The sequence below is a fragment of the Hyaena hyaena genome, unplaced genomic scaffold (genome assembly GCF_003009895.1).
Source record: "Hyaena hyaena isolate Hyena2069 unplaced genomic scaffold, ASM300989v1 scaffold_93, whole genome shotgun sequence".
In the NCBI taxonomy this organism is placed as follows: Eukaryota; Metazoa; Chordata; class Mammalia; order Carnivora; family Hyaenidae; genus Hyaena; species Hyaena hyaena.
Genome location: NW_024080724.1, coordinates 2,154,941 through 2,171,641, shown reverse-complemented (window position 1 = coordinate 2,171,641; position 16,701 = coordinate 2,154,941). Strand labels below are relative to the sequence as shown.

The window sequence follows — 16,701 nt, the reverse complement described above, 5'->3', positions numbered from 1 at the left end:
GTTGCCTGGGTGGCTTGGTCAGTTAAGTGACTGGCTCTTGGTTTCGGCACAGGTCATGAGATTGAGCCCCATGTTGGGCTTTGTGCTGATAGTGCAGAGCCTGCTTGGGATTCTCTCTCCCTGCCCCTCCCCTGCTCTCTCTCAATTCCCAAATCCACCATCTGCCCCTAGACCTTTGCCTTGCCTTGCCTGCCCTCTAGAATCCCTTTCTTCACCATTTGGAGATGCACAAATCCCAGCTATTCTTTAAAGCTCCAATGCTACCTCCTAGGGGAGGTTTTGACCTAGACCCTCCATGTAGTATTCCCTTCTCCTCTTCTGTGCCCTGCAACCCCAGTCTCTGCCATTGTCTAATCCCACCCCAGTCTCTTAGTAGTATGGTGGGTAGGTGTCTTTTCAGAACCAGATGGAGATTGGGCCTCATACCTCAGCCTCCTTTGGACCTCTGCACAGCCAGCATGTGGCGGCTGACTTTAAAGAACGGCTGATGGGCTGCCCCAAGGCCAGGGAATGGAGGAACGATAGCGGCTCGGCATCATGAAAAGAGCGTGGACTATGGAGTTAGAAAGACCCATGTTTGAATCTGCCCTTACTGTGTGACGTTGGGCAAGTTTCTAAACCTCTCTGAACCTTAGCTATCTCTTCTGTAAAACAGGGTTGACAATACCTATACTGTAAAGGACTGTGGAGGTAGTCAGTAGTAGTAGCAGTCTCTGACCCTCCCAGTTATCCATGCTGGACAGTCTGGTAAGCAGAGGCAATGAGGATTAGACAACTGAAAACAAGGCCTTGCGAGGAGTTCTCAGCCCACCGAAGAGGCATCTTTAGGCCTTCAGTGGATGAAGGGGAAATGAATATGGGTCATTTCTGTAAACCACAAGGGGCTCAGGGAAATACAGGGCCCTAAAAACACAAGGGCACAGGGAATAGAATGAATGTGTCCAAGGCACCCCTTCTGCACAGTCTTGGCACTGATGCTTCCATTCTGCCAATAGCTGGGCCTCAATGCTAATATATGTGTGTGTGAGGGGAGAAGGGAGCAGGGAGGGCAGGGGTGGAGAAGCATACAAGGGGCTGCTTCCCAGGCAGACGTGAGCCCTCAAGAGGGGGCAAGGAAGAGGCAGTGCAGTGGTCTGGGGAGCTGGGGTGGACCACGTGACCCCTGGAGCCTCCAGAAACACCCTAGACTTTCACAATGTGTAAATACTCGCAACAGACTGAAACTCTGTTCCCATGACAATGGTCTTTGCCGCTTCAACTTTCTAAACACACGTTCTAGGTTACCTCATCTGCTCCTCCCGGCAAGACCAGTATTAGAATTCCCATTTCCCAAACGGAGAAACTAAAGTCCAGAGAGATGAGGAGGCTCTCGTCCCCTTCCAGTTTAAGAGAAGGCCTGGCTCCCTGCCTCCCCCTCCCCCACCTGCCTTGTGCGTGAGAGCTGCAACTCCAGGTATTGTGAGACAACAGGTGGCTCAGCAAATGTTTGGTTTGGGTTCCAGGACTGCCAACAAGAGACTTCTGTGTTCACCTCGGCAGACACATGCAAGCCCCAGGGCACCACGCAGCCACATCTCGTGGGCAGCGCCTGAGAACAGAAGTCTCCATTGTGAAGGGAGGCAGGGGTGACTCCCCAAGAAGCGGCGCATTGGATGGGTTTGAGGCAGGCTCTGGGGTGCTGCTTGGGTTCCAGAATGCTGTCCATGCATGTAGACCCAAGCCTGGGCTGGAGGGGAGGGGCCTGGAACATGGCGGGTGGGGGTGGGGGTGGTGGTCCTCGTCCTCTTACTCTGCATCCCCCATAGGAAATAGGCACCACTGTCTGGTGTAAAGACCCCACCCCAAGGGCTGCTGCTCGGCTATGGGAAATAGGATAAATCTTTTTTTTTTTCTTGCATACTTTATTGTCAAGTTGGATTCCACATAACACCCAGTGCTCATCCCAACAAGTGCCTCTCTCCATGCCCATCACCCCCCTTCCCCTCTCCCCCACCCCCATCAGACCTCAGTTTATTCTCAGTATTCAAAAGTCTCTCATTGTTTGCCTCCCTCCCTCTCCCCATTTTTCCCCTTCTCCTTTTCCATAGTCCTCCACTAAGTTTCTCCTAATCCTCCTATAAATAGAAGCATATGGTAGCTTTCTCTGCCTGACTTATTTTGCTCAGTATAACACCCTCAAGTTCCATCCACATTGCTACAAATGGCCAGATTTCATTCTTTCTCATTGCCATGTAGTATTCCATTGTATAGATGAACCACATCTTCTTCTTTTTTTTTTTTACAAATAGTTTATTGTCAAATTAATTTCTACATAACACTCAGTGCTCATCCCCAAAGTGCCCTCCTCCATGCCCATCCCCCCTCCCCCCCACATCCATCAGTCCTCAGTTTTTGTCAGCATTCAAGAGTCTCTCATGGTTTGCCTCTCTCCCTTTCCCCCACCATTTCCGCCCTTCTTCTCCCCCTTGTTCCTCCGTCAAGTTCCTCCTAATCCTCCTATACGTGCAAACATATGATATTTGTCCTTCTCTGCCTGACTTATTTCGCTCAGCATAACACCCTCAAGGTCCATCCATGTTGCTACACATGGCCAGATTTCATTGTTTCTCATTGCCATGTAGTATTCCATGGTATAGATAAACCACATCTTCTTGATCCATTCATCTGTTGATGGACACTTAGGCTCTTTCCATGTTTTAGCTATTGTGGAGAGTGCTGCTATGAACATTGGGGTACATGTGCTCCTATGCCTCAGCATTTCTGTATCCCTTGGGTAAATTCCTAGCAGTGCTATTGCTGGGTCATAGGGGAGTTCTATTGTTAGTTTCCTGAGGAACCTCCACACTGTTTTCCAGAGGGGCTGCACCAGTTTACATTCCCACCAACAGTGTAGGAGGGAGCCCTTTTCTCCACATCCTCACCAGCATCTAGAGTCTCCTGATTTGTTCATTTTAGCCACTCTGACCGATGTGAGGTGGTATCTCAGTGTGGCTGTGATTGTATTTTCCTAATGAGGAGGGATGCTGAGCATCATTTCATGTGTCTGTTGGCCATCTGGATGTCCTCTTTGGAGGAGCGTCTGTTCATGTTTTTTGCCCATTTCTTCACTGAATTATTTGTTTTTCGGGTGTGGAGCTTGGTGAGTTCCTTATAAATTTTGGATACTAGCCTTTATCTGATATGTCATTTGCAATTATCTGGGAAATAGGATAACTCTTGATGAAAATGATGGAATGACCCAAATGCAGAGGCCTTTATGGCTGCTGAAGCAAGCCATCTTTATTTTTGTAACTCATTTTATTCATGAGAATTGGAGGGCTGGAAATGAGAATGATTTGCCCCAAGTCAATAGCTAGATTGGAACTTGGACTCCAACCCAAGTCTTCTCAATCCCAGAGGCCTCTAACAAGGTCAGCACAAATCTTGTCCACAGTGTAATATGTTCTCAAAAACAGTAGTTAACAATGACAGTGATACCAAAAGCCGGCATCCACCAAGCACTCGCTGTGTTCTGACTCTCAGCACTAACTGCCACCCCATTTAAAGATGAGGAAACAGGGGCGCCCGGGTGGCTCAGTCAGTTAAGTGTCCAACTTTGGCTCAGGACATGATCTCACAGTTCGTAGGTTCAAGCCCCGTGTCAGGCTCTGTGCTGACAGCTAGCTCAGAGCCTGGAGCCTGTTTCAGATTCTGTGTCTCCCTCTCTCTCTGACCCTCCCCTGCTCATGCTGTGTCTCTCTCTCAGAAATAAATAAAAAAACATTAAAAAAAAAAAAAAGACGAGGAAACAGGCAATTTGCCCCAGGTCACCCTGTTAGCAAGTGGCAGCACAGGGCTTTAAATTCAAACCCCATGGCTCTGGCGTCTGAAGTCATGTGTGCTCTACTAGTTCTGAGCCAGGCTTACCTGTCAGATGGAGAATGCCCACTCTCGTCTGATGCAGCAGGTTCCTTGATGCTTACATGTACAGACACCCACAGAGGCTCAGGCGGAATCCTAGGGCCAGGCAAAGAGACTATTTCCCCTATCCACAAGCCTCAGAGGACTTGCAGAGTGGGCATCTGTGGAAGTAAGCCTCCCCATCCAGGAGCCCAAAAGCCTGCATCAAGCTGTTTATATGTCTCTGCTGCTGTTCCTCTGCAGACGGCAGTGAGGAAAAGGAAGAGTGACAGGAGGGGACAAGCCAGCTGCATGGCTCTCAGGGGGCTGTGTACCACCCACTAGCACATCACTCTCTTAACCTGCCAACTTGGTCAGGGAACTCCTGGGTCAATCCTCAGACAGGCAGGGACACACTCTCAGCTTCTTCCTAGGAATTCAGACCAGAGGTAGCAACCGCGGCAGCTAACAGCAGGAAAAACTGCCTATCCAGGTACAGATCCCTCAGCCTCTCCGCATGAAAGAATGACGCAAAAATAAACCATCCCTGTGTGAGCAGGCTGCATGATCACCTAGGTATGCTAGCGAGCTGAAGAAATCATGGGGTTGGTTTTCCTGAGCCATGATTTAGTCAGTAATTTAACAAATATCTGTATGTTCATTATGTGCTAGGCATGGATCTAGGTGGGGACCCCAGAGGGGTGAACAAAGCAGGCAGAGTCTCTGACCTCAGAGAGACTACAAAAATCTCTACCCACATTAAGATTTCTGCCTTGCCAAACAGAAGAGCAAGACTCTATCAAATCTTTGTGTTTTTTGTTACACAGGAGACAAAGGCACTAGAAGGAACATTTCTATCAATATAATCAGTAGACAAACCAAAGCTATTAAACAATAGTGTTTTCCTTTTTCTTTCTTTCTTTCTTTCTTTCTTTCTTTCTTTCTTTCTTTTTTTTTTTTTTTTTTTTGGCGACTAAATGAATTCATTCATATGTCAAGTAGAAAAACCAACTGGAAAAACCTGTCCTTCAGTAACATATTAGCCAAAGGAAGCGAGTGATCCCAGGTCTCTTTGTCGTCATTTAACCCCCCTTTTCTCTGCAGACCTGCTGTTCATATGTGTTAAACATTAATTACAACTGTTACTCATTACATCGCAAAAAGCTCCCCATACAAACAAAATTTAATTTCCTCGCAGGCCCAAGGTATTCTGGGAAGCTATGCAAGGCACAGGAAGCATCAAAAGAGCCCCACTGGGGCCCACGGTGAGCAGGAGGTGGCATGTGTCTTGGTGCGCCAGGTGATGGTGGCAGGTCTAAGATTCCCCAAGGCACCTTCTCCAGGGGCTGAGCCTGTTTATTCTGAGTGCATGAGGATGAGTCACGGGGCTTGGTGGGAACAGCAAGCCCAGAGGAAGTGTCTGCTCCACATTATATCAGCGTTACCAGCCTCAGAGCGTTTGCGCTTGACAGTGACAAGTCAGGAGGTCAGCATGGAGTGGGCGCAACTGCTCCACGGCAACCAAAGGCACACCACGCCAGCACAAGGTAAAGGGAACGTTCAGACCTGCCTTTCCCTCACTCGAGAGGTCAGCGCAGTGGTGGAAAGAGTAAAGGTTTTGCAGTGAGACTGACCTAGGTTCATCTGCTGTGCGACTGTGGGCAAGCTGCTCTTACTCTTTGAGCTTGAGTGCTATCACCTGTGTGAGGACAGGGAAACCACACCTACCTTGCAGGGCTTCTTAAGTGGTGCTCTCTAAATGTGAATTTCCTGTCCTTCCCCCATTTATCCCTTTACCTTAATAGGATTATTTTAAATTGGCCAACTGAGCTTGTTCAGAGATGACTCAGAATTGTGGAGGAAATAGACCTATCCAGGACTTTACCTGCCCTCTCTCTGCCCTTTCAGCCTTATTTGATGAGGCTGGGCAGGTGTCAGAACTCAAGAGGGTGTCTCTTGGGTTTTGGGGTGGGGTGACCAACACAGCATTAGCACCTCCCCTGCAAGTGTGTATCTGGCTACTCCAGAATAAACCAATGTACCCCGTATAGGCTGTGGTAGGAGCACAGAGGTTCCAGCCCAACCTGGGATGAGGGTGGGCAAGGGACTGTACATGTCCAGGAAGGGCTTCCTGGAGGAGGTGGTGTTGTTACCACTGAGCTGAGCTGTGATATCCCCTCTCTAACTCTTCCTGATCCTGGTACCTAACATGTAACATATATAGGGTACACTGTAGGTTCTCAAAGTGAAGCCCTTAGGTCAGTGGCATCAGTAATACTTGGACACTGTTAAAAATGTAAATTCTCATGCCTCATCCCCAGAACCTACCGTATCAGGAACTCTCAGGAGTGCAACCCAACAATCTATTTAATGCTTCCTCTGGGTGACTCCCCTGCTCGCTCTGGGCAAGCCAACCAATCCACAAGTGTGCCATGGCTATAATGGGGAGGGGGACAGAGGGGAGAAAGGCAACAGGGACCCTCTCACCCCCAGAGACCAGCAGTCCAATCCTTGGGAAGGACTGAAGAATGGAAAAACTGGGTGGCTCCTCATTAGAACTATTGTAGGATTAGAGATTAGGGTTTCCTATAGAAGTACTGCTTTCCACAACATCCATGTTTCTCATTACTGGGTGTAATGAGGAATGAGCTTTGTAAGTGGGGCCTCTGAGCCTTCCAAGTACCTCTTCATGGGGTACTATTTTAATATTAAATTGAATTTTGTCTAGTACAGTAAGCCTTCCCTGAACACCAATAACCATGCTCTTAAGTGTGACCCTTTAGGGTTTACAAGTCTTTTTATCCAGATCTTTTCCCTTAATCATTATAGGGATCCAGTGTGACAAGGGTTGTGAGTATCCCCATTTTGTAGATGGGAAAGCTAAGGCTGAGGGGACTGAACGGCCTGTCTGTGGTCGCACAGCTGGTGAGTGGTGCAGCTGGTATATGAGCCTGGGATTGTCTGATTCCTTCTACTGCCCCACTGACTCCTGACATGCAAAACACTGTCCTGAGCTTTTGAGAGCAGAGAAACTCTCCGAGAAGCTAGTGGAGAAGACAGACAAATACCCAAATAACTATGTTAAGCACTGAGTCATTTGTCTGTCTTCTACCTTTGCTGGGAGGCAGACCTGTTGCTGGCTGAACCCAGGGCACTGCCCAAAAAGTAGCTTCAATGGAGACAAATCTTTAGACAATGAGTCGGAAATGAAAAGATGAAATGACTTTGTTCCTTTAAAAGATCTCAAGGGCACCCTTCTCACACTCCTTGCCACCTGGCTCCTTGAGCAAGCACTCTGATCATTTGCTTCTCAGAGGCAATTACAAATCACTAAGAATATAGCTGTTAACTGTTCTCATTGGATTAAAAGGAAATGTTGATCTATCCTCTGTGTATGGCCTGACCAGCTCTGCTATGGGGTCTCTGGTGGTTCTCTTCTCCTCTCCAGGCCTCATTTCCCCAGCTGGATAAGAGGGAGTGGGATGCCATGGTGTGGGAGCTGAGAGGTGGCAGAGCACGGCCAGCCGGTGGGATGGCTCTGCTCAGCCCCCATGCAGGCACGAACTTCCAGAACTTGGGCTCCTACAGAATCCTCAGGTGGAACCACTCCAGAGGGGATCACACACCCCAACAGAGTATCCTCCCAGATGTAGACACAGGGAGAAATCTGTACAAGGGCAACAAAAGGCACGTGACATTCCCCATGGGCTCCAACCATATTTTAGGCAGCATCTCTGATGGCAGCAGGGAGCCCAGACATCCACTGGGTTAGGCCTAGGGCTCTGGAAGTGGGCTTCACATACCAGCTCTGTGGCTGACTAGCTATGGGCCTATTCTCTTTGGGCCTGTCTTTTTTCTCAGTAAAATGAGGAAACTAATCCCCCAGAGCGTGGCTGCGAGGATTAGGGGAGATAATGCAGGCAGAAAGTGCTCAGTAGATGCCAGCACTCTCCTGGCGCTGTGTCCCTTAAGCCTCACTAGGACCCTTTGCAGCAGACACATTTCCTGGGTGAGAAAACGGAGGCTCCTAAGACGGGTTCAATCCTCGTCCTCCCAGTGGCCACTCAGATATGTGAAGACACCTAATCTGTGCCACCCTGAGCCCATGTGTTTCTCTAGGTTATCCTCTCAGCTCCTCTGCCCTCCCCTGTGTGGACACCTCCTGTGCAGGCTCCATTTGTCCATGTCACAATCCTTGCCACAAGGCCCAGGGCTGATTAGACCCTCCGGACCAATCCATGCCACCCCAAGACTGTGGAATCACCCTAGGCTGCTTTTCCTGCCCCACTGGGCAGGGAGTTCCACAGGCCATTTCTAGACCCACCTGCTACCTTGCAATCTGTTGCTGTAAAGACTCCCAAGGTGGGGAGTCAAAGCCAGCTGGGAACTGACTGTAGCCAGCTCTGAAGGCAGGTGTCTCTGCGGAGGGGTGAAGGGGGCTGCCGGTTTGGTGGAAGCCACACCATCTCTCCGTGCATGGGAGGGGCAGGGAGAGCTGCAGTCTGCCTGTTCCCTGCAGTTGGTGGTGCAAGAAGCCTGACTGGGCATCTATCCTGGGGGTTGGGATCAACAAAGGCCACACATGTGGGAAGGGACTCCAGTGCTGGGCGGGTGGAGGCTCTGGCTGAGGCTGTAGTCAGCTTCCCGGAGGAAAAGTAGGCAATGAAGGCCCAAGGCTTTCTGGAGAGCTTTGTATTTCTCACTCATCTGGCCAGAAAATTCTAGGAGGGAAGACTTTCATTCCCAAGAAGCTAAGACCACCTCACATCCTGCAATAGCTGTTTTCACGACAACTGGGCAGTGATAATCGAGCCTTCCCGAGGCAGCAGCCCCCAGATTGTCAGAGTGTGGCTGAGCTGGGAAGGGCCTGACTTCCATAAAGGCTGATCTGGAGCTGTCGGCTGAGAAGGTTTACTTCTTGGGGAATGCCAAAGGACTCCTCTGAGAGTGCCTCTTTCCATGAATGCAACACAGGACAGCACTCTGAAAGGCAGGAAGCACTTTGGCTTCATAGGTTGAATCATGGAGATCATTTGGAAGCCTTCCCTTCTCCCAGTCTCTGATCAGCATGGTGGGGTGCTGAAGGATGGACACAGCCGTTGAGGTGACAGACCAACCTCCCACTGCTGGGCAAAGCCTCTATCATCATTCTTGCCTCAACCGAGCTGCTGGCTGCAAATTCCCAGCGAGGGGAAGCTCATTATATACTTCCAGGTGTAAATGAAATTCTTACCACTCACTTGGACCCAAAATGCCCGTGACTCCCCAGTGGGCCCTACTCAGCCCTTGGGGCTCCCTCACAATCCATACCCTTTGGAAATTTGAAAACACTGCCCAGATTCCCTCATCCAGGACAAAAATACAGAACCAGAAAACACAAAGGGAGGAAAGAGACGGTAACAATTTTTCCCAGCCAACTCTATCCTGCACACAGATGCTCCCAAGTTCCTGCACCCCAGGCTTTCAGGGAGCGTCAGAGAGCTTCCCGAGAGTCTAGAGAAACCATTTCAAATGCGTGTTGTTAGGAGGACAAGACCTAGCCAAGCACTGCCTTCCTCTCCAACGACACCAATGACTTGATAAAGTGTGTGTGCCTGGCCGTACCCATGCATGTGCACTATTGACTCACCCAGGAATGCCTTCAGTCCTAGGCAGCCACACTTCTGGGTGTACACATGGGACCATGGCAGCGCCTGAGTTACCTACTCGAGCCATTTCAACTTATCCTCATTACCTGGAAAGTGGCCCATCCACATCTCACTCCGTCTTCACTCTGGGCTAGGATACCAGAGGGTGCCCCTCACCTATGAACACTGCCCTGACGGGCTCTGTCTGCGACACGGGGAGGCATCTGGTCATGACTAATGATGGGTCCCAGCGTCCCTCCTGCCTGAGTAAAATGCTTTCTGAGTAGGCCCTAGAAATCAGAATGAAGCCAAAAGCTTCTTTGGTAGACAACAGCTGGTTTAACTCTGGGGCAGACCACGCGGAGATAAGTGACTTGATGAGACACAGACAGGGACCTGATTCTGAGTCTGTCTTCTCTCGGCAGCCTAAGAAGTAGACCTATAATGACGCTTGTGATAGTAACTCAGTGACATAAAGCCATGTCCAGAATGGGCACCTGCGGCCCAGAAACTTAGCAGGAGATAGTTCTAGTTGAGAGCTTATGATCTTTTTGTATAGAATGTACAGGAGTTCTAAGACCACCTTTGGGCAGAAGTGGGCAAGTTCTGGTCTGAGATTCTTAAGAACAGTTGAGGTCCTATAGGTTAAGTGCTTTTCACTTTAACGCACACGCAAATCACCCGGGGGTCTTGTTAAAACAGATCTGACTCTGTAGGTATGGGGTGGGGCCCAAGACCCCACATTTCTCACCAGCTCCTAGGGGATGCAATGCTGCTGGTCCAGAAAACTCATGGTGATCAGCACGGTGCCAGACCAGACTAGAGCATCAAAGGTAACACGACCTTTGAGGGACCTACAGGTGGTCAGTCCAGGAGAGTGTGAGACCCTCCACCTGTCTCAGTGCTATCTCATGCCATAGGTCCCAGGTGTCTGGGAGAGCTGCCACACGAGCCCTTTAATCAAACTGGTGTTTGCAGGGAGTGAGCTCTTGGATGGCGACGGCCCCATTCCAGCTCCTCTCATGGCCAGGAGGAGGAGCACAGCCCCTTATTGGCCATGCCAGGGCATAGGGAGAGCCCTTGGATTCCTTTCTGCCAAGGGAAGACAGGGGACTGTGAAAATGCACGGGGGTGACCTGGCCTTCAACCTCATGACTACTCTTGTGTCTGGCTCTCAGCCAGGCACTCCGGCCTGACAGGCGGAGACCACCACCAACAGGGCTAACCATACAATGAGGAAAACGTCCTGCCAGGGTTGAGTGCAAGAATCTCAACCATCCCAAGGGTGCCTGGGTGGCTCAGTTAAGCATCCGACTTCAGCTCAGGTCACGATCTCATGGTTCGTGGGTTTGAGCCCCGTGTTGGGGTCTGTGCTGACAGCTCAGAGCTTGGAGCCTGCTTTGGATTCTGTGTCTTCCTCTTTCTCTGACCCTTTCCTGCTCACACGGTCTCTCTCTCTCTCTCTCTCTCAGAAATAAAATATTTTTTAAAAGTGTCAAAAAAAAAAAAAAAAAAGCTCAACCGGCCCAGAGACCCAGTAGGAAAGCCCTTGGGATGCACAGCTGTGTCCCAAGAAGGGCTCACAGAGATGGTGACGTGTGAGCTGGGCCTGGAAGGAGGCACAGGATTTTTTTCCATGGCAGTGAAGGGCATTTAGGGAGAAAGAATGGAATTTGCACGACACACACCATGTCCAGGGAACTGTGAGTAGTATGTGCTCAAGCAGCTAGAACATCAGTTGAGGGGATCAGCATGGGGGAAGTGCAGAGGCCTCGCTGCTGGGGGCTAGAAAGGAAGGGTCCAGTGGGCATGAAAAAGAAAGATTTCAGGCAAAAATGAATCTTAAATGAAAAATTAAAGCCATCCCCCTCTTTTTGACCTTCAGTGTGGCAAGAATTAAATGAGTCATTCAATGTCTCTTTTTTCACATGCCTAAACTCTTAGATGCATAAGAAATTTTTGGCATCTGCCTTTTCACCTAACATTAAACATAAGCATTTCCCTCATATAACTTTATAACAGAGTTTGTTATAAACTCTGTCAATATCACTTGCTAGTGGCTGTACAGTGTTCTGTTGAATCAATGCCTGTTTGCTGGACATTCAGGTTGCTCGCCACCTTTCATGATGATAAACAATACCTTTTCTGAGTTTTAGATCATAGCCCTGGCTTGGATCCAAAAGGCTGGGATTAGAATCAGAGGGTGAGCACATAAGTTCAAGTCCTGTGACACATGTGGCAGGCAGCTTTGCAAAAGGCTGTGGGAGAGGAGTTTTAGTGCTGTGACAGATACCCAGATTCTAGAGAACCAGTGTCAGAGAGAGGCGGGCGGGGGGGGACCTGAGTCATTCTCGGCCAGGGCGAGAGCCAGCTTGAGGTCAGGATGCGCCCATGCCTATGCTCTGTGAATGGCTTCGTGCCAAAGCTGAAACAGGAAACGCGGTGGCCCCAGGTGCACACAGGTCTAGCACAGCCGCACAACTAGAGGGAAACTCCCTTAGGCCTAGTGGGAACCACTCTGCAGGTTGGTTTTCTTTTAGTTTGTAAGAAAATTCCTTCTGAAATCTTGGCTTCAGTGAACTAGAGCATTACCAACAGGACGAAAGACACAGTCAGACAATGAGATCATCGGGGCTGTCTGTGAAGACTAGGAAAGACCGGAACGGAGGGCCTGGAGACCCGGCCTGGCCTCCCTTCCCTCCAGAACCCTCATCATCTTTGAGGGGCCCAGCCAGACTATCCAACAAAGCCCTGCGGGTTTACCTGAGCAGAAGGACCAGTGCACATATCCCCTTTACCAAAGCTGAATACTGAGCACGGGCCAGCAGCGTCCTCTGAGCAGGGCCACCGGCTCCTTACCTGCCAGGGCTGGGATGGTGACCCGGTTCCACTCCCATGGCTGGTCGTACTCGTCGGCGGGCCTGTCATCATCCTGGGGCAGCTTGCTCTCCCGTAGTCGGGGGCTGACCGTGCTCTCTGAGTCCGAGTCGACGCTTTGGCCCTCGGGTTCATAAGGGGTGTCGTATAACTGGATGCCTTTGTGCTGGGACCGTACGCTTTCTTGCCTCTGAAATTCTGCAGGCAAAAAGGAAGGAGGCAGGGATGTAATGGATGTGCGGAACGTACTTCCCCACCTGGTATCTGCCAGGTGACACCCACAGGAATTCAGTCACGAGCCAAGGAGGAAAGACTCCACAGGAATAGGCCCCTGTTTCTGCATTTACCTGTTCCTCCCCACCCCCTTGAAGGCAGGATCTCTGTTCTCACAGGGCAAGATTTCCTCACAAAGATCTCAGGCTCTTGGACCTAATGATGGAACCAGAAGGTTCACTGCCGCCGTCTGGTTGTGCACTGTCATCTGCGAGGGCAGGTCCAGATGTGCACATGATGTTGCAGGTGTGTTCTCACATCACAAAGAGCCCTTGCCCCCTTGCTTTACAGAGGAGTAGGGGGCCTCCCCACTAGGACTCGTCTAACACACTATAGCACATCCGAGGGACTTGAGAGCAGACGTCTAGGTTCACTCCTTTATTTTTGAGAGAGAGCAGGCAAGGGGGGGGGGGGGGGGGGGGGGGGGGGGGGGGGGGGGGGGGGGGGGGGGGGGGGGGGGAGAGAGAGAGAGAGAATGAATCACGAGCCCCAACGTGGGTCTCGAATTCATGAACCACAAGACATGACCTGAGCTGAAATCAAGAGCTGGACACTTAACTGATTGAGCCACCTGGGTGCCCCCAATTTCACTTCTGAATAAGGGGGGAAAGCTCCAAATCCTCTGGAGGGGAGGCTAAGGCCTGGCCCTCTGTGGGCTGAGGGGTGACTGCCTATTCAGACCAGGCCCCAGACAGGGGCTTCTATGTCAGCTCCTGCTCATTTCTGAGAGGCCGGTAGCGGCTCAAAGATGGATGCTAGGATGCTAGAATCAGGTACTTCTGAGCCAAACACCTGAGGTGACACTTTGCTTGCTTTGATCCTAGACACTCCCCGTGTGAAGAGCCTGCATGGGACACAGGGAAGGGAGGGTTTGCTGGAGAGGCTGTTCTCAGGAAGCCCACTGCTTCCCGAAGAGGTAGACACATGCATCTAAATTGCCCTAATTCTCTGTGGCAAAGGGGCTCAGTGCAGGGCCTGTGAGGAGGGGAGTAGGGGGAGAGAAATGAGAACAGGAGGGTCAGTGATCCCTGTGGTTGGACCATGGTGAGCCAAGGCAGCGTGGCTGGAGAGGACCAGCTCACTGCCTTTCTGTTTCATGTGGTAAAAAACACGCATAACTTTGCCATTTTAAACATTTTTATGCGTGCAGTTCAGTGGCATTAAGTACATCCACACTGTTGTGTGACCATCACCGCCATCTACCTCCAGAACGTTTTCATCTTCCCAGACAGAAACTCTGTACCTATTAAACACCCACTCCCCACTTCCCCTCCCCCGCCCCCTGGGAGACACCACTCTACCACCCTAGATACTTCAATAGGAGGGGAATCATATGGTACTGTCCCCTCCTGTGACGGGCTTATTTCACTTAGCATAATGTTTATAAGGTTCTTCCATGTGGTTGTACGTGTGTTAGAATTTCCTTTCCTTTTAAGGTTGAATCTCTTTTAAGGCTGAATAGGCCTATCCACTGTCCACTTTTGCTGGAGCGTCGGGTCCAAGGAGATGAGAGGGGAGAGGTAAGGCTTGATATAAAAGGGGTGAGGATCGTTGAGAGTAAGCTGTTTAAAAGGACTGTAGAGACATTCTCCAAATTGGAGTTCCAATGGCATAAAGGCATGGCAGAAACCCACAGGACTTAGGTGCCTTGAAGAGCAGCAGACAAAACGCATGGTGACGTCAGCCCTTCTAAGCAAGAGCATTGTTTTTAGGCTGGGCTTCATGGTCCAGGGCCAGCTCGTGGGGATGGCAAAACTCCGCGTGCACATGCCCTGATACAACAGAAGCCAGCTGATGCCGTGCCAGTGCTGATGTTAAATAGCATTACGGTAGCGTTTCCCAGACTTCATTAAGTCACGCACACCAGCTTCTGTTGATTCTGTTGTTTGTAGGTTCCACCTGGGTTCTTACTTGCCATTTTTATTTATGCTGCCTCACTTTTTAGAGTTAGTAAATTCATTACAAAAATTTTACACCACCATGCTGAAGTCATTATCCTTTACTAGAAACAGTTGATAACACATAAAAAGAATGAATGAGAACAAAACCAAGTAGGTAGGTACCAGCCCGAGGCTTGCTTTCTCTCTGCTGGAAACAGACCTGAGCTGGAGAGCCGGTGAGGGAGCAGGCAGTGCACAGAGATACTTTCTTGGCAAACGCTTTCTCTTTTTACAAGGACAGTGGAAGAATATGGAAAAACCTTCTCACCTTCTCAAGCCCCTGGAAATCCTGTCCCCTCCGAGAAGATGTCCCATACCTTGGCAAAACATGGCTTTACTGGGTCTCATGAGTAAACTGGGATAATAAACTGGGATCGTTTATTAGTTTTAGGGATGATGTTTCCCTCTTTATGGGGGAGGGAGAGGAAAAGAGAAGAGCTATAAAAGGTAGGACTCAGGGAGCGCCTGGGTGGCTTAGCTGATTCAGCTCTTTATTTCAGCTCAGGTCGTGATCTCACCGTTCATGAGTTTGAGCCCCGGGCTGGGCTCTGCACTGACAGCATGGAGCCTGCTTGGGATTTTCTCTCTCCCATTCTCTCTGCTCCTCCCTTGCTTGTGCTCTCTCTCAAAATAAATAAACTTAAAGGTAGGACTTGGTCATTTTAAAGTGAACACCAACTGTAAGGTACTACAGACAACTCTGTAACCTACCAAGCTATCTAATCTGTTCTGTGGGGTTGTCATAGCAGCGTCCCTCTCACTGGTTCTGAGGAGCACAGTCTAGCCTCCTGTCCTTGGAAAATTCTGAGGCCTGAGGACACTGGGGATACAGCTGATGGGCACTGACCAAGGAAAACCACCTTCCTCTTCACCCTACACTATCAGCAGGCCCAGCAACCATTCATGCACTGTACAGTTTACAAAGCACTTTGCATGAGAATCGCCATTTAATCGTGGATACAACAAAGCAATTTACAGAGGCACATTTGTGAGCTTCCAATAATCAGGAGTGCCTTTGCTCTCTCCCTCACAGAGCCTGGCTACAAACAGATCTTCAAAGAGTGTGGGTGGGATAAATGAATGACAATCGACAACCAGAAACCACTCCTTATCCCCAAATTCTTGTTAATTTATGGAAGTCCTTGACAGCAGTGATAAAGTATCTGGAGCAATATGCCAACTGCATATAGTTTACTATTACACAATATGCAGAAGAGATGGATATTCTACACAAATACCCGCATAAAAGGAAAACATGTGCAGTGAACAGATTAGCTATTAAATCAGAGGGACTTGTGCATACACCTCTCCTACAGAATTTATTGTTCCAAAAGCATCTGTGCCTTCCTAAAGCTGGGTTACTAATGGCATGCAGTTAGGGCAGGGGATGTTATAATGGTAATCATTAAAACGAGTTTCCCCCTGTAGTACATGGTGAATTCAAATTTTCATTAAGGCTGTAACAATTGAGAACAGTTAAGTAAATTATGGCACGCTAACTGGATGGAATATTAAGCAGCCATTAAAATGATAAATCTGAAGATTATGTAGCTACATGGAAAAGCATGCATGAAATTATGCTAAGTTAAAAAGTAAAATAACAAGATTGTTTATGTGCTGAGCAAACCATATAATGTGGGCTTTCTAAGCGAGTCCTGGCCAATGTGAACGATGCCCCAAAGGGAATTCTAGTCCTTGCTTAGGAATTGCTGAGTACTGTCATCACACACTTTGCCCACAATATCTAGACTCTGATGACAGCAATGTTGTCACTACAGATACACATGAATAAAGGGCCGAAAACCTGATAGAGGAAGGTAAACAGCTCCTGTGCATGGAGGAAGGAGTTACTGCATAATTATTTTTGAAAGTTGTTTTAAATAATGAATAAGGACGCCAATAAAGAAAAAAGGTAATTAAGACAGGAGAACATGAAAGTAAATACAGTTTTAAGCAAGTTGGGCTTACAGCAGCTATGTGCATTTTGGAAGCAGCTGCCTTTCCCTGAGAACATACTCAGTTAGGGAGCACCTTCTCTCCCAGGAAAGGTTCGCTAGGGGCTCCAGAAGTCAAGGGCCACTGCATCAGGTTTGCTTACCAGACAT

At 49.3% G+C, this 16,701-nt stretch overlaps 1 protein-coding gene across 1 annotated transcript in view; it reads right to left on the bottom strand.

Annotated features, from left to right (window-relative positions):
* Positions 1–16,701, bottom strand: part of SHB (SH2 domain containing adaptor protein B) — a 137,381-nt gene that overhangs the window by 35,164 nt on the left and 85,516 nt on the right. Inside the window, exon 3 of the mRNA XM_039234747.1 lies at positions 12,366–12,581. Within this exon, the coding sequence (XP_039090678.1) occupies positions 12,366–12,581 (216 nt within the window). The remainder of the gene's footprint in view (positions 1–12,365; positions 12,582–16,701) is intronic.